General features: G+C 30.0%; 2 protein-coding genes and 1 long non-coding RNA gene across 7 annotated transcripts in view; 1 reads left to right on the top strand and 2 right to left on the bottom strand.

Moving 5' to 3' along the window:
• LOC106682365 (proton-coupled amino acid transporter-like protein CG1139) overlaps positions 1-7,194 on the bottom strand; it is a 56,974-nt gene extending 49,780 nt beyond the window's left edge. Inside the window, exons 1-2 of one of the 2 annotated variants that reach the window (XM_067052229.1) lie at positions 7,004-7,194; positions 2,619-2,769 (exon numbers count right to left, since the gene is read on the bottom strand). In XM_067052229.1, the coding sequence (XP_066908330.1) occupies positions 2,619-2,769; positions 7,004-7,059 (207 nt within the window). In that variant the 5' untranslated portion in view covers positions 7,060-7,194. The remainder of the gene's footprint in view (positions 1-2,618; positions 2,770-7,003) is intronic. The other variant, XM_067052230.1, reaches the window with a different exon arrangement.
• Positions 1-15,287, top strand: part of LOC106682366 (uncharacterized) — a 72,472-nt gene extending 57,185 nt beyond the window's left edge. The window contains exon 4 of the long non-coding RNA XR_010844768.1: positions 15,072-15,287. This is a non-coding gene — a long non-coding RNA (uncharacterized lncRNA). The remainder of the gene's footprint in view (positions 1-15,071) is intronic.
• LOC106682364 (proton-coupled amino acid transporter-like protein CG1139) overlaps positions 13,107-24,712 on the bottom strand; it is an 86,175-nt gene continuing 74,569 nt past the window's right edge. For all 4 annotated transcript variants that reach the window (XM_014423168.2, XM_014423166.3, XM_014423169.3 and 1 more), the window contains 7 exons: positions 22,824-22,974; positions 21,627-21,748; positions 21,454-21,538; positions 19,644-19,916; positions 18,309-18,487; positions 17,592-17,767; positions 13,107-15,302 (listed from right to left, as the gene is read on the bottom strand). In XM_014423168.2, coding sequence (XP_014278654.1) covers positions 15,061-15,302; positions 17,592-17,767; positions 18,309-18,487; positions 19,644-19,916; positions 21,454-21,538; positions 21,627-21,748; positions 22,824-22,974 — 1,228 coding nt within the window. In that variant the 3' untranslated portion in view covers positions 13,107-15,060. The remainder of the gene's footprint in view (positions 15,303-17,591; positions 17,768-18,308; positions 18,488-19,643; positions 19,917-21,453; positions 21,539-21,626; positions 21,749-22,823; positions 22,975-24,712) is intronic.

Genomic DNA, 24,712 nt, shown 5'->3' with positions numbered 1-24,712 from the left:
TCAATAGTTTCATATGGATTTTAAATTATGCAATTTTGTTTTGTCACTTTTAGAAAATATTATGTTTAATGTACAAGAAGATTATTTCGTTTATTCAACAGTTCCATTGGGTAGTATATTTTAAATCTTTTTGGTCATAACAAGAAGAATGTTATTTGTTTTATTTTTTATTCATTGACTTATTTTATTTTGTATATATTTATTTATTTTTTCTCATAATTAATTTATACTAATAAAATGTTATTTTATATATATATAATTTTATCTGATAATATTCTATTTTTGATCTCTTTCTTATTTTATTTTAATTTTGTTCTTTTGTTTAAGAAGGATTTTATTTTGTAATTAACTCGTATTTATAGTATCATTTTATGTATCTAATATTTCCAGAGGGCATACATTTTCATTTCATTCTTATTATTTCATTAGCCTTTTCTTTTTTTTCTTCTTATTTTATCTCTTTTTTTTTTTTTTAAGAAGTTAACATGTTTAAAAATATTCTTTTCTTTTTTAGTTATCTGTTGTACTTGTTTTCAAAAAACTTATATTGTACCCAGAAACGTGAATAATTTAAATTGTTCAATGAGACACTGTAGTCTCAGAGCATCATGGTTTATTGTAAAACTGTAAATAATTCAAAAACAATAAAATCTCTCTCTCTCTCTTTTTTTTTTTTTAACGTTTTGAAACAGCTGCCATTTTTATTCTCCCTATCTATACTTGGCAGGCTCATCAATTTTGTAATTGTACATAGTTTTCATTAAATTAATTAATTTGGGTGAAATGACTGCCTTTTTTTCTTCCCAGCTCTTGTACTAACCGCTGTAGGTAGTTTCAACTGCTCCAAAAGTATCGACCTACATTTTTTTGGTTCCTATAAACTCCACGTTATGTTCTCGGATTGTGATCACCCTGAATTCTTTTCCATAGTTCGTCTGTACTTTCCGGTATACCACCATTCCGATTTTAATCTGTCCCATAAAATCGCGGACACCGAGGTTTTGCTTTGCCATCCGGTTTTGCATCTTCCTCTCGATCCTGATCCTAACTTTAGCCCACCCCCTCCGTCGTGGCATACTATTGACCGCAATAGTGTCCTCTCCTATTGCCGTATCCCGATAGTCTCTGCGACGTCTACGTAATTCAGAAACAATTTCGAACGGAACAATGCCTGTGACGGAATGTTTCGAGTGGTTGTTAGCGATAGTCGCCCTTTCCATCGTCTCGTCCGGCTCGAGTCCTTTCTCCACCAAGTACACTCATAGGTTATCAATAAGGGTACTATTGAGGCATTCCATCACGCCTCTACTTTTCGGGTAACCTGGAGTATTGAAGTGCCAAGTTACCTCCAATATTTTTATCTCTGCTCTAATCTCTGCGTTGTCAAACTTTCGTCCGTTATCACATTCTCTCCGGAACGCCGTAATATTGGAACTACGTTCGCAGGGTCTTCAGTACTACTTCCGCCGATCTCTCTGTCACTGGGGTTGGACATGTTTCTTGGCCTTCCATAAACGAGCGATCTATCGGAAATTCCTCCTTCTTCCCCAGCTCTTTTGCCAAATTGAATCTTTTGTACCATGGATAGGCATCCGAACCTCGATCCTGTACCTGCATTGTTTCCATCATATTCGTGTGCCTTTGTTCCACTAATTCTACATATTGCTCGACGGAACAGAGAGGTGTCTTGTCCGTAGTACACTTCGCACGTTCCCAGAGGATACAACCAAGTGTAAAAGCTTGGCTATTGCTAATTAATACGAAGTCTTCTCACGACGCTGGGTAATGCAGTCTATTTCAAACAAACGCAGATAGTCAGGAATTGGTTTTGATAGTATACACCAACAATACGTTCTAAAATAAATTAATATTTTAACTGGAAGATTATTGATTGACCGTGTATATAGATGAAAGGAATATGGTCCGGGTGCGGTCAAAAAGAACTCAAATACTAGATAATTATACTATTTTATTGAGCCAACGTGGGGCGAAACGTTGGCTCAATATAATAGTATAATTATCTACTATTTGAGTTCTTTTTGACCGCACCCGGACCATATTCCTTTAATATTTTACCTATATGAAACGAATTAAGTTTTTAAAGAATCAAAAAATAATTATCAATTATTATTTAACACAAAAAGTGATAACGCAAAAAACGTTTACATTTGTTATAATAATTTAGCTATTCGACGACGGAAGTCTTGTTTGATATCTTAAAGCAAGAACACACATTTTTGTTCCGATCAAAAAATTATTTTTTAAATGATGGGAATGTTTTATAGAATTATAATTATCAAAAGTCAAAGTTAATAACTTTGCAAATATAAGTGAACTGTAAAATTGTGAATTAAGTTTTAGTTAATGATCATGGTCTAGTTAAAATAATAGTTTTCAAACTGAAGTATTTCAAGACATTGTAAGTAAAAAAACATAAGTATGTTCTTAATATGATTTCATTATAATACATCCTTGGAAACAACATGCGGAAAATACACGTTCTGAAAAATTAATCAAAATTATTACACACCGGGATCAATAAAGACAATTTGTGTGCTTAATATAAACTGTAGGTAACACCGACCTACAAATTTAATTAAAGAAAATTTTATACTCACAATTAAAAGCATACAATGGATAATTATGACCGCTGAGATACATAAGATTATTGTTCCTGAAAACAATCCAGCGTTTTTGAAACATTCAGGCATTGCTAGAACTCCAGTACCAATGGCTCCTTTAAGCAAATGGACTATGAATAGAGCATTCCTGTAATTTAATAATTAATATATATTGGATTTTAATTAATATAATATGGATAACAAAAACCAATTATGGTAGTAATTTAAAATTGGTTGGGTACAAAATTTATTTATTTTCATACCTATATTTTTATTCATTAATGTTTTATATTTTTGGTTTCTTTTGATGCTTTAGGTCAGTATTAGGTAACACTAAAACACCTTCAAATTTTCAATTTATAGATGTAATATTTTTATTAAAATACTTCCCTGACACGTTTCGGGCTTGAAGTTTTTTTTTTTTTTAAATCTTAAGATACACTTCATCTTGAGAAATGTTAAATATCTAAATAGGGAGAAGTCTTTAAAGATCCAAAATTTTTAGAAAACTTTTTATTGTGATGACATTTCAAAATTCATCACAGAGACTGTAATCGTTTTTATTAATAATGCTTTTAAATATAGTTAACATAATATAAAGCTTAATAAACATTCAGATGTTCAATCTTAATATATAAGAAGTGGTACACTTTAAAAATCCGATTCAGATTTTTCATTTTATTTTTATCATTAATTAACAATTTCATAACTGAGAATTTTTAGAATATGATTAAGAAAATAGCTAAACCTTTAAACAGCGTTACTAGCGCTCAGATTTTCAGTTTGAAAAATCTAATAAAAACTAAAAATTTGCATAAAACGTTATTTTATTGAGTTATGATAAGTAGCTAAAATTTCAGCGCTGATACCTTAATAGTTTTGTAGATAAGAATTGTTTTAAATACAAAACTGATAAATTCTTAGTGATAAATCTTCAACTACCTATCAAAACAGAATGAATGTTTTTTTCTGAAAATTTATAGAGCACTTCCCTTTTAAGATTATTAAGATTCAATATGACTAATTTCAAGAGAATCCCAATGGTTTCAGAAACAAAGGATGTAACTGACTCTCAGACTTTAAACGTTTTATAAAAGTAGTACACTTCAAATAACTACTACTTAAAAAAAATTGATGGTGAACCTTATTTGTTTTTAAGACCGCTCAAATGAAAATAAAACATCTAAAACATAATGAATTCCTCTTTCCAAAACTTTGAATACAGTAAGAACGTTGGTATAAAAATGAAAATTTAATATATTTTGTAAGCAACTATTTGTCACTATTTAAAATGTATTAGGTTTATTTGATACGGTTTAACTGTTCTGTAATGGCATGAGAACTCTCATGCCTAAATTTAGAGACATAGTGTGCAATTTTTTTTTCTACAAATGCAACAAACCAGAAAAATGTTTTACCTGGATGTATAATTATCCAGAAGAAAAAAATGGAGAGAATGTAACACCCCATATAAGTATTATTTTTAAATATACACAAATAAATATGTTTTAAGAGAAAAAGTATTCTCATTCTGCCAAAAAAAAAAAAATCAGTATACAAGTTTTCAACGGAAATACGGGGTTTGTGGTCCACTGAGTCCAAATGACCGAGGTTCTTTGTTTTTGGGTGTCTGTTCGAATGCGAAAAACCTAAAACGAAATATTGTACGGAATAAAACTATATATTTAATGTAGTTACATTAAACATATAATTATAGTTTAATTAAAATGTTTATAAATCCATAACGCTACAAACCATTAAGGGTATGAGGTTCGGTACTTTGTAAATAAGTACTGTTTCTTGAACAAAAGTTATGCGAGAAGGTGATTTGTTCAAGAACCCGCTTGGCTACCAGATTTTTCGCCAACTAAAGGTACCCACTTTGCAGAGGTTGGATGGATTCCGGAGTGCTCCCAAACTCACAGCGTTGACTTACGGTTAAAGTCACAATAAATAATCATCTGCCACAGCCGGATTCAAATCCTGGTCCATGGAGTTAATAGCACAGCGCCTTACTCACTGTGCCACCTCACTCCCTTAAATTCGTTATATCATTGTAAAATTAAATCAAATTTCATCTTTGCAAGGTTGTATCTTCTTTGAAAGTCTGGCAGGGCTTAAATGTCTAATTTTGAAAATGGCTTCTTTTAAAGTACTTTTAATTATGTTTATTTGAGATAACTAAATACCTCTTATTTTTAGTAGCAATAAAAAATGTGTAAAATATGCTATGAAAATATTTGACTGTTAACTATAGTCGGAAAAAGAGGAATATTTTTCCAGATTGAAGAGAAGTTTCTTGAAATAATAGTAGTAATTTAGGCGTACAATATGCTGTTGAAAAGCTGAAGATTTTAGGAAAACTAATTTCAATAACGGATGGCTCGTACGAATAAATCTTTATACTATTTAATACATTAAGAAATCAAAGCATCATACTAGAGATATCTCGAAAGAATTTTGCAAACCAAAAATATTTAAATAGATTACCAATAAAAATGATGGTGGAGACTTTCTGTTTCAAAAATAGTAAATGATTGTTTTCATATTTTTAAATGAATAAAAATTGTACTCTCGAATTCTTTGGACTAATGAGTATTTCTATATTACAAAAGTATAATGAAGCCCTACCTCCGATCTGACTTTCATATAAAACAAAACTACTTTTACTAGGTACACCTTATTAACATTCTGAGCTAAAACTCAGCATGATAGATGAGGAAATTTTTGTTTAATTTAAGCTAAACACATTAACATTAAAAAATCTAGAAGGACTGATATGCAATATGATAGATAGAAACCACATTGTTTATAAAAATTTTGGTGCTATGCGTGCATCACTCAACTGCCTTAATTACAAACCCAAGATTTTTAAAGATTGGAGGGCTTGTAGTGAAGTTTTTGCTAGTTTTGAGATTTTGATAATAAAAAAAAAAATCCGCAAAGGCGAAAATTGGGAACAAAAATTTTTATATTTTTATGTTGCTAAAAACATTCATATTTTAGGGTTTCTCAAAGTGGGCATAATGGAAATAGAGGAAGATAGTTCGGGTTTCGGTCAATATTGCAATTTACTTCATAAATTCTTCCAATATGAATAGAAATTTAGTTCATTCAAGAGTCCAATTGTTTAACAAAGCCATAATGCAATATTTTTTAATTACTCATCATTTCTTTAATATTTTGTGTTTATCCATTGTTTGTTTATTATTGATAACAATGAGAGCTGGTAATTTTTTTTTGAAATATAAAAAATTGAAGGCAATTTAGAGGAAGACTTTTTTTTTAACTCTGAATTAAAGTCCTGATAGATTATCTCAATGAAGATAATACAGGCATTATTAAGCACTAAATTGTACTTTGATTTACCTATTTTAATAAAAACATTCATAGTTGCTTAAAAAACGAAAAAATGTAAAACATCGATTCTACCAACAAAGTGCAAGGTTGGTTGATTTTAGGTAAAAAGCTGTTCATTGACCTCAGGCATACTCACTCTCTGAAGAAATAGTCTTAAATAGAATAGAAATACTCAGTTTTATACTTTTGGTCTTTGAGATAGGCAAACCATAAATGCATACCCACACACCGTATGATTCCCAATACTTCAACATGGATATCCCGGAAACACGGGGCCGTGGATTATTACCTCACTCAACTGCTTACAGGGCATGTTTAGCCCGCTTCACACTGGAAGGGGGATCATCCTGCCCAAGTTGTCATTCCGTGTTTAAAAAGTAGAAGATTCTTTCTTCTGTTGTCTAGGTTTTACTAAAGAAAAAGTAGAGATATGAAACTTGGAAAAAAAAATAATCAGTTCCCGAAAACAAAGTTGCTTTGATGGTGACTAGCCAAGAGAATTGAAATGCTGTAGCGGACTATGCAGCACAAGGTTCAGAACAGGCGAGAAAGTAGTAAATCTGAATAAGATTTACAAAGAAGATGTAGATATATAGACCTCCTGTTCTGTTAAGTAATGCTTGACAGCGGTTGGTAAAAAATAATTGGGAGATTTTTTTCACTGAGTAGGAATCTCAACTTTTTATTTTATGAAAAATTTTTCCTATACACCTCCCCCCCCCCCCCAAAAAAAAATAAACACACCATTTTGAGAGACATGGTTATTTGGACTCAGGAGACCTCAAAACATGGCTTTCTGTCGAAAACTGGGATTTGAAATTTCTCACGATCGTAATATTTCCCCTTTTTATATATACCATGTATTGTTAAGTGACGCTAAGAAATGTATTGGAACATGAATGTCTTGGAACAACTCCACGGCATCTTTTTTTTTTTTCTATTTTTTAAATTATTATTAATACTTAAAGTGTTCTTAGCGTTTAGATATGAGTAAAATAAATAGGTAATAACAATAAGCTTACGATAAAGGCTTCTTCACTTCTCTGTTAGCAAACGGGTCATAGTCATCGTCCGGCATTTTAAAATCAAAATCCTGTTTGTTTACGCCAAAAAATAACTCAAATTATTTTTCTCCCCATTGTAACAACATTTAGCTCTAACCTAAAATATTTCGTTATTTTCAAGCCCTTTTTTAGAAGTATCATATGTTGTAAAATAAGCGAAAATAATTTCCATAATTGAGGAATTCTACTGTAAAACATGATAACTGACAGTATGAAAACTTATACGATATTAAAATGTTTATTAACAACAGAGTTTTAATTTAACAACCAGTTAGTTGTTAGTTGCCACTTCGTAATTACACATTATTCTTTAAAAGAACAGTTTTCTATCATAAAGTCTCTGAAATCAGCATTCAAAATGTTGGTGGTGCAATGAACTACAATTCACGAATAATTTTGATAGCGTATTTTACGAATAAGTTCCTTAATTATTCTAAGAATACAAACAATACTAACACTGTAAAATTGAACAGACATATAAATAAAAATAACGAGGAAAGTTTAAAACGAAATTAAATATCCCTAATTAATATGGATAAAGCATTATTTAGGGGAAAATGTAATATAATTTTGATCCCTAAGCAGTCTTTATTATGTGAATTGTTTTTGGTGTCAATTTGTGTTGAAATCAAATATAATCAACAAAATTGGAATTCCCAGTAATTTTATAACGTACATCGACAATGAATTTTGCACATGGATTTCCAACCTTACCCACGCTTATTTAACAGATCTAGTCTTTGAGGTGGCCTAGAGCTCTAGGTGTAGATTTTGTAGGAACTGGCATCTCAGTAGGACCAGGCCTATTGTTAGTCTCTTCTTCTACAGTGGAAGGTGGTGTTGATCTTTGAGAGAATAGTATAGATATTGCTGGTTCAACATCAGACCTAACACTCCTTTGCATAGGTACCGCCTCCACTTCCGATTTTTGTAACTGGTTTGAATAGCGTTTTGAGTTTGGACCTTCATCAAGTTTGACTAAGTACGTCAACTGTTATAATACTTGAATGATGTTGCCAAAACTCCATGTTTTACTTCCAACATGATTTCTTGACAGTACTTCCACGATAAAATTACGTTTTGCAATCTGGGGTAAAGTGCGGCATTGCGGATTAGGGGCCGTAATAAGTCTAATTTAATTTTCAGTGGCCTGTATAATTATTTTTCAGAAGTTGATTGACCTTAAGTTTAAGCATTAGGTCGAAATTAAGCATAATTTCAGCAGTCGTAAACCTGCTCATGTGCTTGTCTTGGGTCATCTTACTTTCACTTCCATATAGTAGTGTTGGAAGATAAATTGCTTTAAAGATATAGTATGCTTGATATCCTTACCTAACTCCCCCTTTCCCACAATGGTATTGCATATCTGGTAGTAAATACTATTTGCTTTATTTAACCTATTGGACACTTCTTAGTCTATTTTGACAGATTTATTGAAAATTATTCCAAGGTAGGTATAGAAATCAACTGTTTCCAATACTTCATCATTGCTTACAATTAGTACATTGCCCACGTCCTCTTCATATCTGGCAACAGTCATAACTTTGCTCTTGCGGCTTTTAATACGCATTCCTTTGCAAGCGAGTTCCTCTTGTCATTCTATAATGGCCTGTTGCAATTTTTCCTTAGTCTGTCACCAGCACGATATCGTCTTCATAAAGAAACGCCTGTACTTGTACTGTCCTCATGTTCCACATATCGACTACAGTCCAAGCCTGCATATTATAAATAATATAATATAATATAATATATAATAAATAATAATGCACTGAGGCTATCTCCTTGTTTCACACCTATTTCCAGAGAAAATGGCTTTGACGACTGTCGGTAATTGATACAAACTATTCCTTTAGGGCTTTGATAGGTTGTTTTCATCACTTCCAGGAGGTCTGCGGAAATTCTTTTTGGCTCTAATTGCCCTCCAAATTTCATATCGGGGTAATGAATCGAAGGCAGCTTTTAGGTCTAAAAAAGCTATATAATTGCTATGATTTCTATTCTATGCCTTTCCTACCATAGTTCTGAGAAGGAATATGTGATCGTAGGTTTGTCTTCCAGGTCGGAATCCGGCCTGGTCTTCTTCTAGTTATGGCTCTATCAGTGCACATAACCTGCTGTCTAGAATAGTGGCGTACAGTTTATACGTTACTTGGGATGTGCATATTGGTCTGTAGTTACCACATTCTGTTGTACTATCTATCTTCCTTATGAATCGGCACTATGATATTAGTCGTTCGGAATAACCTTACTGTCCCATATCTTTTGAAAAAGTGCTTGCAGTGATTTTGTCATATCCTTACTTCCATATTACTTAAAATTACCAAACTTAAATATTTTTTTAATTACTGCTTCCTATTCAACAAAAAATGTAATGATTAAAAAAAAACACAAAAAATCAATTTTTATCTTCTTCTGTAGTAAAATGGGCCAATATCTTTATGAACTTTTTTGTCCCTTTTAAGATCTCCTATATAAATATTGGTGAACACTTACAGGGCACCCTTTGGTAGGTATACCCCCAGTTAGGCTTTTATCCTTCGGCAAAATTCCATCTTTTGAGCCGGCAATATTTATTTTCAATTATTAAGGCTATTTTCGAGTCGCAGTACTAATAAGATCCCGCTGCGATATCTCCGAAGTCCGAAAAAGTCAACAATGATTTATAAAAAATCAATACATCCTTCTAGATACACCTTGTTTCGACCGTAATAAATTTCGTAATTAACTTAATTAAGGTATTTTTAATTTAGTATATTACCTTCAGAGTTAATCACTTGAGATGTAAAACTGCAACTAAAAGGGAAGATCACGGTGTTATTTTTGTTGTGCCTACCGCAACCATCACAGGCATATCTAATTCTTCTTAACTGTGCTTACTTGTTTGCTAAGTTGAGTAAAAAACCGTAGCCGTCTATGTTATAAGAAGCCATTTGGTTAGATTTCTATTTTGTTCATTCTCGTTCCAATGATCAATTGGAACAACATTCTCAACAATTAGAGGAATATTAGAACGCCCAACGAAAACCTAAGGCAACTCGCTGGGCTCACTGATTTAGTATACTAGGAAGGAGCTTGCAGCCGAAGAAAAACGTTTAGATTTTAGTACCCTTCTTTTGTAGTAGTCGGTACAAACCTTTGCTCTTTATATTATGCATATTTTTCTGTGTGGTCAAATTAATCTTTGTAACAATATTTTAACACTTGCATGCGTTCCAAAAATTCGTTACTTAATTAATTGATCCTTTCCTTTATGATTTTTCTAGTACAGAGATCAAAAGTTGTCATGTTGAAATCTGAACCCACTTTAACTCGTTTGGAAATCTTCTCCTAAAAATAAAGGATTTTAACTTTTACCGAATCTAATTCTGTGATGGTTGTGAAAATCTAGGTTTTTTGAAGATTATACGATATTTGAAAATTTCATTAAATGAATTTAATTTAGCACAAAAGTATAAATAAATAATAAATAATTAATAATTTAATCATTATAATAAACTTCTGTGAGAAATCTGCTGAAAAGGTCAACTTCACAAAAGCGACAGAGCAATAAAGATCTTATGAGGTTTCGTAATTTAAATCTGATATTCAAGATGGAACTCAATCTGTTGGGGATTCTGGTTTTCTTAAGACCTACTCCAAAAAAGGAAATATCCGAGCCATAAGTTTTCTAAGTGACATTTAAAATACGTAAATATCTTATCTACGTTAATAGAATGATATTTCCAATTTAACAATCGATTATCAACAACATATGTATAACAGCATATGTGATAGATATTCTAGCGTGTTAAATATCCAATCAATTCCTCTTATGAAACCTCTCTGATAAACTGCTTTGAATTTAAACTGCTTGAAGGTATTTTCATATTATTAGACATTAATAAAACAGTCCTTCGTTTTGCTTGCTTTGTTTCCTTGATCATATAAAAAATAATATTTCCTTTTTACATATGATGGGGCGTATAATGAAGCATAGGTAAATAAAACTGACAATTTACATACGATAATCGAACTTATAGCAGTGACAGGATACATTTAAATGTTTTTAATTTTTTTAATGGTTTAAATTTTTTAAATGTTAGCTTGAAGACACTGATTTACTTATTGGACTGATTCTAGAAGACTGAACTATGAAGACTGACACCAGAAGACTGAAGACCGTGTTCATGAATTACCAAGACTTTTTGTCTAGGTAACATAACATAATATGGTAACATCTTCAATATTTTTCCGACGCAGTAAAAGAGTCTCCTTAAAACTACCTCCTTATTCCTCTCTGTATATCAATAGAAGAAAAAAATCAGTTAACAATAAAATGTTTTAGGTTAGCAGCTAGTCTCTGATAATATTTCACTCTTGAAAAATATCTAGGAAGAGCGATATATAAAAGTTATAGCAACTTTTAAAATTCGAAAGTTTTGCCGCTAAATCATTCGTCATTTCTATCAAATTAACATTTGAATTTAATTCAAGGATGGCGCTGAGACAATCGGATTTTAACGCTGTCTCATGAGGTTGGGAATCAACGCAAGCATTCAAGTTTGAAACAAAATTGATTTCAATATACTTTTTTTTTTTATCCTTCTCCCTTGCCATTTCTGGCATACGGGGTGCGGGAGCAGAGGGGTAGTGCTCTGGGGTTTGCGCATGCCACTGCTCCCAAGGATCACCAATTTTTTTTTATTATTTTTTTAATTATTCAATTATTAATTTTTTCTTTTTGTTTCACTGTGGTGCAGCCCAGCGCTAGGTTTAGCGTCTTACTGATGGAGCTGCACCTTGTCCACTGCATCCGTCTGGGTGCCTCCTGCAGTAACCAGCCCTCCTGGTCTCAGTCTGGGTCAGCTTCCTCATCTTCTGGTGGCTCACCGATGTTGGGCGGACAAGTCCTTCCCATCATGAAATGAGTGGGGCCCACCACCTCCTTCCACCCGTAAATTAACTCCTTGAAGAAGGTATAATTCTCTTCTTCTATCAAACAGGGAAAGTCCGACTCGGCGAGGGCGTAAATCCCGGTCTTTCTCGACAGTCTGGCTCGGTGTCCTTCCATGGCAGAGCAATCTATTATTACGTGTTCTGCTGTTATAGGAACTCCGCACGTTGGGCACCAGGGGTCGATGTTCTTTTCAAAGGTATGCAGCTTTCCACGAAACCCCTAAGTAGTTCCTTTAATCTACTCTGAAGAATAAATATTTTGGCTTGATGATAGTGATACATATTACAATGTTTGAGCATGTTTGTCAGAATTACTATACCATTTTTCCAATGATGTTTTGTGAGAATTTTTTTTTTTACCCCTCTTAAATTTTTTATGACCTGAGCTGACCTCACTTTTTATTCTTCAAACATACCTGAATTTCCTGTGCTCAGTAGCTGGTGGTCTAATATTCTATGATATCTCAAAGTTAAATATATAAGATCATACAAGAATTACTGGTAATGGGATCTAGTGCCATATATGAATGTATAATAGAATCAGTTGCTTATTACATTATTTTAGGTCTATCTTCCACAAGAATGGTCTACACCTACCACCATAAATGGTCTCTATACAGTCTTTGTAAACCAGTCTGAATCTGCGTCTATGTCATCTTTCATTTGATCTTATTCCAGAAACCATTAAGCTTTGGATAACCTATATCGAAAACATACCCATTTTTCTCAAACTATCTCATTTTTTCTTTTTCCCATTTGCATATACCTGCTACTCACTACTAGTCATCTGTTTTAATGGCCACATGTATTTGAAAAAACAATAGGATATAAGATTATGCTACTGAAATTTTTTTTTTACGAAAAGTTGTTTCTACTCCATAAAATTGAGTTAAAAACAAAAAATATATATATTTTTTTTTTTTATCTGATATCATGTTTATTTATGTACATGTCACAGGAACCATCTCTTGTATTTACAGAGGTGGGATATTTGAAGATTTGGAATCTTTTCAGTAACTCCTATAATAAGTTTTATAATATAGTATAAAGCGACAAAGAAAAATTCTTTTTCTTCTACTAAGATTGATAATAAAAAAAAATTATTATGAAAAAATAAGAACACAAAGAAGAAAAATAAGGTTTTATGTAATAAATAATATTAATTAACAACATTTTATCTATTAATATATACTAAATAATATGTTACATATTATTTACATAACAACGCTACTATTGTAGCACATTATAGTTACTAATTTATCAGTCTATGCATGGCATAGATAGCTTAATTCACAGTGAAGCAAAATAAAAAATAATTTAATTTGATTTTATTACATACTTGGACCTGATTTCATAAAAATTTTAAAATACATAAAGTGAAATGCACTGAACTAGTCCCACAATTGCCTAGAAAAACATTTCCTTACAAACAAACAACTACATTACAACAATTTGTTTAAATCTTATAACTAATAAATGTTCACCATTGTTTCATATTATAAAATGGTTTTCTGGTATTACAATATTCTGTTAAAAAAAAAAAAAAAAAACGAATTGTTAATGTTAGATAAAATTCTTGAAATTGAATTGAATGTCAATACCATAAAAATAACATTTTCTAAATTCAGTGTTAAAAAAAAAATTCAAATGCTACCTTCATCATTATGTTATAAAAAATTGCCTTTAAACTAGATGGGGTAGTTTAATTTAGTTTAACTATAGTTTAGTACCAAGCCAATGACCTTTGAAAAAAAATACATTTTGGATTTATTTAATATTAATCTGTACCTAAGCATATTATTCATTCATTGTTTAATCATCAAGATTTAATTTATAATGATTTTTAAATAAACAAAAAATTTGTATAATTGATTACTCTTCCCAAATAGAAATAAATAAACAGTAATAATAATTACACATAAAATATATGTATACAAATTTTTTATATCCAAATAAAAGTTAACATAATTACACCAATTTAAAAAATCTAAGATTGATTTTATAACAGTTCTGTTTATTTAACCCTTTAGTGTCGAACGATACATTGTAGCTTTGAGAATAACTTACCACTGATATTTTGTATAACCTTATGCATAATGAAAAGTTTATAAAATATATATATATATATTAAGGTTTATTTATACAGTATTAATATTCTAATTATTAATATCAATTTTAACAATAAATTCTTTCAATTTCATTGAGTGATGAACATTTGGTTAAGTATTCTACTTAAATGTTTTCTTTTAATAAACAATGTTTTACTGACAAGTGCAATTTATGATGGAATTCAAAAGAATTATTTCTCTGTGATGTTTTCAAAAAATCTTTGAATGTTTAAATTATTCATAAGACAACTTTATAGGATGTTTTAGCATGTTTTTTGTTTCATATAATTATGAAAAGATTTTTTTTTAATCTTAAAATTATAAATTAAAAAAAATATAGATTTTGTTCCCATTTGATGGATAGTGGTAAATTGACAACAATAGACTTCTTTGAAAACAACCAAAATTTTAATTATCATCTTTTCAGAGCAACACTATGCAACAGTTTATGCTTTGAAATGTCTCCAGTAACATTTTAAAAAAATATTTACAACAAATATTGCACTCCAAAAAGAATGATAATAAAGTGAATCCATCATGCCACAATAAATTTTTTAACAAATTAATTTGTAACATCCTTCCATCAATTAAAAAATTAACTTTTAAAGTATGATAGCTCACCTAATTATTTCAGTGAAAATCAGTTTAAAATAAAATTATTTGCTTATTGTAAAACTGAGCATTAACTTCACAATAACCACTAAAACTATAGCATTTGTAATAGTATCATAAAGTTTCTTAACATTCTGTCAGATATCAATCCAATATTTCCACTAACTTACAGATCTATATATACATATATTAATCATTTTACTTTTTATTTTCAAATACTTACCTCCTTTCTTGTCTAATTATCTGTAAGGGTGGCAACATATTGGATTCCTAGGCTCAGATAAAGCAGACAAGATATACTTAAATACTAATGTGGCAAAAGCAACACTAATGATATGTTCACTTTTTAATATTGGCTGTTCACTGAAAAGAAACAATGATGTCATTGATGCTGGTACCAGTCCCCACTACTAAGCCCAGGATTCCAAATAGTATCAGGAGAAGATCTTTCCACAGAGTGAAGTAAAAAGGACCAAGGCGATCAGGCCAGTAGACACAAATCTCAATAATGGCTGGAAATGCGATACCCAAAGCCGATAAACACAACGCTCCGAACAATGAGATGAAGAGAGCAAGCCTGGGAATAGCCACGGCAAGCAAAACTAAACAAAGAAAAATAAGTTTATCATTGTCTGGTATCAAAGGTATATTATGTATTTTCAAAGTGACAATTTTATATTAAATAATAATAATAATTAAAAAAAATCATCCAGAATTTATTTAACTTGTATTACAAAATATCAAGTATAGGAGTACAATTTATAAAATGATAACTTATTTATAAATTGTTGTCAATAATATAGAAATTTTATTTGAAGTATAAAAATTGTACACCTTTAATAATATTAAGGATTACTTTATTCAACTCTTAGGATTAAATAACAATCATCCATCCCAATAATTAAAAAACCTGAAAACTTGGAATATTACAAATCTGAGAACCTGCTCCACAATATGATAATTGTAGTAAAATTTAGTAAATTTAAAGAAGTTATTATATTCAAAAAAGCTTATAAACGGTATTTAGAGGGGTCAGTTTTCCAAAGATGTTTAAGAAAAGATTTTTTTTTTCTATTTTATGTATTTATTGAAATTTACAACTGTCATATAAAAGTAAAAGATGAAAATGACAAAGTTTAAGGAATTATACCCACAACTGCAGTGAGTTGGAAAATTTTAGAGTAAGCCTCCCCCCTTTCCCTAACAAATTGTTAAAATAATATTCCCTCCACCAGGTTTTATGCGGGAAGTCTTTTTTAGTCAAATTAAATAATATACCTAATGGTTAAAACAGATATAGATAATTAAATGAGCAACCAGTTTATTCGATTCTACTTCTTTTTCTATTTAAGAGATTGGAAAATAAATAAAAAGTAAAATTGGTAGACAAAAAATAAACATTACAAATAAATAACATTGCGCATACAGTTGTAACCCACTTTAGATACATTTAAGTATGAAAGCAAAAAATTACTACATCCTTGTACTGTTGTAGGTATCTAACATTATTTGATCTCTCAATCACAACATCTCTTCTAAATTTAACTACCTTCTGGTATAGTATTGGAAATTTTATGATATGAATTAAGTTTTGTAAAATTCACAAGGTCTGGTCTCAAAAATTTATGCTATGATGTTGTTACTTTTGTTTGGCTGCAATAGTCAGCAGGAGAAACAATATTTTCCTAAAAACTACTGTTTTATAGAAAAATGGTAGATTCTGAAATTGGTGATGAAAGTTGAGATACATTTAATTAGAGTACAGAAATTTGGAATTTTATATGATAAACATGGTTTTCATGGAAAACCATTTAAAAATTATATCCTGACAATCCATTGAGATAAGAAGGTGGTGCTGAGACTGCACTACATTTTTGTTAAATCAATCTCCCTCAATTATTGAGATTTCCTCATGGACCACCCTGCATGAAGAGATAGATTGAGACAAATTGTGCTGCTGAGTTGAACTGTCTTAATCATTTGAACACATATTACATAAACAGCATAATAAAAATAAATAATGAACTATTTAATCATAAATAAAAAGATGAAAAGTATAGCATTGGCCCAACATAGTAGAAAACACAAAATTTTGATTTCATAAATCCACAAATAATAGATACCCTTAATTATACATAAATTAGGAAAATAATAGAAACCACCCATATAACAAAAAATATAACAAGTAATTAATTTTAAAATAGATACAAACAATTTAAGTACTCATTACAAATACATTATTAATAAATTGTAAAAATGAATAATATAGAGATAATGATAATTACAAAATAGCAATTTTAGAATGGAATTAAAACAATACTAATAGACATTTTTTATATGTAAAAAATGAATATGTAATATACATGATATATCTGATATCAATTCATGCTTATTAGAGTTCATATAAAAATGAAGAAAAATAGATCCTCCTAATTTTAAATATGTTTTAGTGAAAATTTTAAGACTACAATGTTTACTGTATTTTATTTTAGATTAGTAGAGAGTGATCCAATAGTAACAAAAAACTATGCTTATAACATTGACAAGTAATTATTTTATTCATATGTAAGATCATAAGATATTTGTTATATATCCTGAATAAATGAAATTTGTAGTATACCTGAAGATGGCTACATTGATAAGAAAGTAATAGTCCGAAATGTTGTGACTAATAATTGATTTTTGAAAAAAACAATATTTAAATAAGGAAGATTATTTTCACACAAACTTACTAATTAAAATAATAACATTCAATAACACTAATAAATCTATTAGTATAACTTAAATGTTGCTTAAGTGTGAGTAAGATATAGTGGACAATATAAAGGAAGGTGCAAATTATAAAATTATAGTTCAATCTGTCAAAATTGTGTAAAAGGCAGAAAACTTACATGTTGTTATGACAACACCAGTCCTCATGATGTACTCTACAAGGAGCCGATGCTCGCTGTTTTCATATCTTTTCTTCATATAAGTGTTCCATATGATCTCGACTGGAACGTAACACTGAAGAGCATAGGTGATGAAAATGGCTATGGCAAAAATTATATTTACAGATTGTGCCAATCTATAAAACACAAAGAATGAGAATTTTTGGTTAATGGACTTCAGTTTTCGAAATGCACTTTGAATATGTTTATTCCACAATGTAATGAATACAGATTTTATATCATTGGTAAGTGATTACATGACTTACTGAACTTATAAAAGGAGAGTGAATAAACAATAAGTAGGCTTTTACCACTTACAACAATACTAAGTATTCATAGAAGCTATTTTGAATTTGATGTGTACTTATATACATACGCAAAACAAATGTGCTCAAACAAACACACTTCCAATTATATACATCACTAAAATTTATATTTAAAAATAGCTGGAAAATTAAGGCTGTTACTGATTGATCCTGCTTTTAATTCTTTAATAAAATTATAAAAATATATTTTCGGTCATGAACTATTTTTTTAACATAGGAGAAATTGACAGATAGACAAGATACAATTACATTTTAATAGATTAATCACATTAAAATTATGATGATGGTGTGGAATGTGATTGTGACCATGTAAAACTACATACTGAATTTGAGTTACTTAGGTATCACTTACATTTCTTTTGCTGGAAGATTAAGTGTCACACTTCCCAGGCAGTCATTACCATATTTAATGTAACCGAAGAAACCAACAAATACATACATAATAACAATTCCTGTCATTCCTCTATTGAGAACTCCAAAATACCCTCCAAATGACTTAGGTGTTTGCATGTTGTTTTCTAATGCTATTATCTAAAATGAAAATCTAACTTTAGAATAAAAAACAAAATTTTGATTCATTAAAATTACAAAATAAATTAATGAGGAATATTTATTAAAACTTAATAATAATAATCACTATAATAATAATTTACATATATAGGAAGATGGTCAGGGTTGCGGTCACAAGTGAAACGAAAATAGTTTTTTTCGTTTCACTTGTGACCGCAACCCTGACCATCTTCCTATATATCAATTTTTACGGTCAACTACATATACATATATAAATAATAATTTACACTCACATTTGCCTTTAATACATTTAAAATTGGTTTCTATATAAATGGTGCTTGACCTTTTTTGTTATCTACATATTTCTGACCAAGAGATGAATGCATGTAACTAATTAAATCTAAACAAAAAAATAGTGCCCAGACACTCTTTAATTAATATTAAAAAAAAATTTGATATATCACTATAATATATGATTTGAATCTAAAAAGTTCCCAGACTTTATTTAAAATGTGTTTCCATTTATTTATTTAGGCATTTTTTTCTATCAAAAGACTATAATTAAATTAAATAATCAAAACTTATTAATTAACATTTCTAAATTTTTGAGTCACTCTACTTATGCTTTCATGATAAATATGTGAATAAAAAAGCATAACAACTGAATCCTGAACCTATTAATGGTATGTTGGGGTAAAAAAAGAAATTGCAAAATACAAGAAAAGCAATTGCAAGTGTTACTTATTCACTTCTGAAGGCAGTAAAATTGCTATTTCAATAAAATAGTTGCATAATTTGTACTTATTTTTTTTTATCAATGAACAGCACACATTAATAATCAATTGGGTATTATGTTGAGGATACTTTATATCTACAATCAGTGAAGTCTCTCTGCCAAAAGTTCACATATTGGTTTTTCTGGAAGATGCTAAAAAACTTATAATATAATATCCAATAATGCTAATGTATATTCCAGAATTCCTGTATTTTTGAATTTATGATTAGTTTAAATCCATTTATAAATTTAAAAAATATTTAAAGTCTTAGTATTTTATATACAATGACTCATCACAGTATTTAAAGTATTTGTCACAATCATGGATGTTTCACTTTAATCATAATTAAAATAAAACTGTTATGCTATGTGAAAGAAAATGTATTTAACAAGTATACTTACCACGCCCACTGCTTCCAAGGCAAAAAGTGTTGTTCCAAAGTACAGAGCAAAATTTCTGGGGTTACCAACATACTCCCTTTCAGAAATAGGTGGTAATTTATCAAACACATAGTACATTACAATACCCAGACCGACAAAAGTGATTACATTTGCAGCCTGAGAAAAGGGGGCAAGTAATTTCAAATTTCTTATCATATTTATAAGAATAAGAGGCAGAAGAAGAATTAACATCCATATCCTTTCATCCAGTGCTGTCATGTATGTATCTGCCACCTGCGTATTAAAAATAAATATTATTTTAGGAACAGAATTTAAAAAATAAAATAATTGTCCCACTAAAAATAATATTAACTTTTGATTCTTTATATTTATTACTGATTTTTCTTATAAATCTAACAAATTTTTGCGGAACCATCAATAATTGGATGATATAAGGGAAGGTATTTAATGTAATAGTTTTTGTTTATGTAAAAAGGAATATATATTTAAATTTTGTCATTTATTTACTGTTTTAAAGAAGAGTGAAATTAAATTCTAACAGCATTTTTGGTTAGTTTTTAAATCTTCCTAAGATACAAATTAATTATTAATTCCTGTGGAATTGATGATTTATATATGTTCAAAATTATCTGTTTTTTCAACACGAGGACAATGTTATTAAAAAAATGGTATAGTTTTTTTATTTTATTTAATGGTTAAAAACTGAGTTTGTAGTTTGGTAAAAAAAAGAGTTTTGTTTTGCTCTCTGTAAATGGGGGACAGACTTGATTCAGAATTCTCCTAGCTGTTATTTTCAATAATTCTACAATTACAATTAAGCAACTACAATTGGCCGAACAATCAGATGTTATGAATCCAAGAAAAACTGCAAATAATAATTTGAAATTCTTTTTCTCTAATTTAAACTGTTTAATTTGAAACCATTCTGCTTACATCGGCTGTTATCCTAAAATTCTAAGTACTATGGTAAAAATATAGGAAAGTTTTGTTGAAATTGTAATTTTTAGCACCTTCTCAGTTTTTCAGTTCACTAAATACAAATCTGATGTATACTATATACTGTCAGTATATTTTTTTGGGAACCTAGTTTTTTTTTTTAGTAAAAACTCAAAATGTTTGCAAATTTTTTTTGTTGTATAATTATATTTTGATAATACTATCAATAAACCAAATATCAATAATAAAACTATCAATTTTATTTCATTATTTGTGAACATTTTTTTTTTTTTTATGAAATATTGAAGGGACTAAATATATGAAGTGCAAAATATTTTCTATATTTTAGATATAAGATTTTTTTCTACCATAAACGGGTAATTGTCAAGAGTGCTTTTGTTGTATTAGCCAAAATCCCTAAAAAGGGAAATAAATGAGATTTACATGGAAAAGAAACTCAAAATTTTGTAGCCAAAATTTGACCTTTCTTGATCAAAGAAAAAAATCTTGCAGACATAAAATTTAGAAAAGTTTTATTTACTTTAATATTTTAAAAAAATCTAAAAAAAAAGAGTATATAGTTTTCAACTTATAGGTGAAAAAATGTGCCAAACATTTAATTTTTATTTATTGGGAAATAAAAACAAGGTTCCCAGAAAAATATCTGTCAGAAAAGTTCTGATTCATGTACAGTACCCTAATAAGGTGGAGGTGGCCATAATCCATGATCTTTGGATCTCCAGGACCATTGGAGAGCAGAAATGCTGGGTATTGGAATGTGACATATTTGGAGAATGGGAAGATAAAATAATAAGATGATTAATTATTATTTAAAATATTAAAATCTAGTTAGTGAACCATCCACAGTACTTACATTTTTTATATTAGTAGCTACGAACACTATATATACACAACATATCCCAAGCTGGTAAGAAATCATAAATACATCGACAATGGGCCTGAAAAAACCCACAGTTAATTAAATGTAATGTTAATGAAAAGAGGAAATAATTATTAATAAATTAAACAAAATTGAAATATACTTACGCTGACACATTCGCAAAAGGCCTCAGCCAGTGTGGTCCATTCTCTAAGGCTACTTTCATTGACTCTGGATAGGTTAATACTGGAACCTTTAATTTCTTGCACAATTCATATTGGGCCTTCACCTATAAATAGTTTCAAATAAGTATATAAACAACTATATAGTTTTTAAGTAGAGACCTTATGTCAAATACTAAACATGTACATTGTAAATTTATACAAGTTTCTCGTATTCATACATTATTATTGATTCCAGCAGACCAACATCCCTCTTAAAGTATCTATATTGTTTCAATTATAATTTAATATAAAAAAATTAAGTTACTCTCTAAAATTTATTAAAAAAACTTTGTAAAGTCTTCTGTCAGAATTGAGGGGTTAATCATTAATACTCTTAAAAAATAAGTATATGCCTATTGGCAACAATAGCCTTGCCAAGGCCTGCACAGGGCTGCCTATATGTTATTATAAATTGTAAGAAGCCTAGGATGCAAGAAACTGATCCTGCTAAGAGGCTTGAAAACAATCAAAGTCATTTCTATGCCATATAGTAATTTATATGAGTTTTAATTCCATTAAAACTCTTAACCTATTTTCATTCCTCAAATTTTTTTCATAACGTCATATAATTCTCTCCTCGTAAAATTCTGAAAGGTTTCAATAGAATTTAGGTAAAAATATTAAATGGAAGTAAGTAATTATATTTTTCAATTATTACATTTGTAGTAAAAAACAAATTTAAAAAGAAATGTGGGAAGAGGGTGAATGATTTTTCATATAATAAAAAACAAACCAAAAATATAATCAATAAATCAATAAAATTATGTTTTAAAATAAAATATATACCTTTTATTTCCATTGTCAAACAGTTTTTGCTAAACTCTACCACAATATTTTGTATCGAAAACTACTACCACCGATTAAATCGCTGATGACATGACTAAAAATTGTGAAAATGTAGGACTTTCGATTAACTTTAAAGGAAACAGCATGATGTTCGACTAAAGTTTGATAATCCTGTTGTCAGGATTGTAGAATAATAAGTTTAATGGCGTATTTGACAAACTTTCCAATTCGGACTCATCGAAGTTTAAGGTTTAAAATCTGAATTATTTTATTTTTTTAGTTTCTCTGTAAATGTCAACTTGTGGTTGTTTGGAAATTTGTTTCAAAATAAGCCAGATCAATCTTTTCACCTACCAGGATATGAAGACAGTATGTACATATGGCGCCGATGATGACTGTAGCTATTGAACCAACAACCAATCCTGAATTCTTGAAAGCTTCAGGCATAGCGAGGATACCCGTTCCCAGGCTTCCCTTAAGCAAGTGGATGAGGGTCTCCGTGTTCCTGTTAAGAATAAATCGTTATTGAAATAATAATTGTTATGAATAAATAAATACTTAGAATGTTTAACAAACACAATATAAGAAGTCCAAATTTTTCAAAGCTTGTGGTGTATGAAAAAATTAAATCACAATCAATATAACACTAGGGTATATTGTTATAGCTCATACTTGTTATTGAAGAAGAAACAATTTATATTATTTGAAATATCCTTTTTTGTGTAGTGAAACAGCAAGTATAATAAGTATCAATGACTATTATATTTTAGTAGAGAGCCAGAACAGGTAGTCGAAGTTGAGCAAGTAAAGCTGGGTTTGTACTTGGATGGGTGATCGGCCGAAATTCCTAAATTGAAGACCATTCATGACGGAAAACCTCATTTTCCTCCTCTCTGCTCTGAATAGACATAATTCGTGGTTTTAAAACAACTTGTTCTATCCTAGATCCCACACGAGTCGATAGGAAGGGCACAGTCGAATTGGCCCCTAAAAGGACTGATTATGGAGAGACTATGGGGGGCCTGCCGCTGCACCTTAGCAGCGCTGTACCATGTGGCAAGAAAACCACATCGCTCCACCAAAGATATTAGTCGTAGTGACAACCGAAAAAAAAGAGTAAATAATTATCATGGAATCTTTAAGCCACTACTATTCTAACAATATTATCATATTCCTTTTTATCTTGATTTTTTTTTACGTTTACTGGATCTACGCTCGGCTTCTGATTCAGATTTTAGTACATCATTCATTGACAACCAATATTCTAAAATCCACAAATAACTTTTACCTTTCTAAAGCAAAAACCTGAGGACAATTTAAAAAGACGTCAGAATTACCTGATTCTGTTTTATTAATTACTTCCTAATGAAACTAAACTAATTCAAAGAAGTTCACCGTATGATAAAACAATCTATTGATTCCTAAGTTCAGAACTTTGCGTTGTTCATCAAAAGTGTTTTTTTGTTTTTTTCAAGTTATCGATATTGTATATACCGTAAATCTCAGGGTATTTCCTTACTGCCTCAATTACTGTTAACGCCATAATATTTAATTACCTAGTAAATAGTATTTGAGTTGTATTAATGTTTAATTTAGTTACATTTATTTTTATTTATATTATTTTAATTGGATTTAATTATTTGAAAAGAAAAATATGTAATTATATTTATGTTTTATAATAGAGACAGTTGCTAAGGGTTGATCACCGTTGCTAAGAGGTTGCCTAGCAACGGGCCGACCATCTTCGTTTTTTATATCAGTTCCGGCTAATTAGTGGCCATGATAGCGTCTAAGCAGCCCTGTCTGTGTTTGGTTGATGTTATTTTATTAGACATTTTTTGAGTGTTTTATTCACCATTAGAGTCCGAAACCAGACCTTTTCTGTGTTTCGGCTTTAATGAGTTCCGGCTAATTAGTGGCTCTGAGAGCATCTAAGCAGCCATGTCTGCGTTTATAATTTAATAGTTTGGACATTTTGAGTGCGTTAACAGACATTACAATCCGAAACCAGATTTTATCTGCGTTTTGACTTGAATATAAATTTTTGTTAATTAGTCGGCTCGCCTAATACATTAATACAACTTTTGGATATTTGGACTATCGATGAGTCACTACACCAACTTTGGACCATTGCAGCGGTGTATTTAGCACCAACAGCTACGACCTACACATCTCGGCAGCACTCTTCCTCTGACCATCGGAGTGGACCAACCTTTTGTCTAACAGTATTTATTTTATATATT

Source organism: Halyomorpha halys, unplaced genomic scaffold (assembly GCF_000696795.3).
Source record: "Halyomorpha halys isolate HHAL.00 unplaced genomic scaffold, Hhal_1.1 Scaffold409.1, whole genome shotgun sequence".
In the NCBI taxonomy this organism is placed as follows: Eukaryota; Metazoa; Arthropoda; class Insecta; order Hemiptera; family Pentatomidae; genus Halyomorpha; species Halyomorpha halys.
This window is presented reverse-complemented; position numbering and strand designations above follow the sequence as displayed.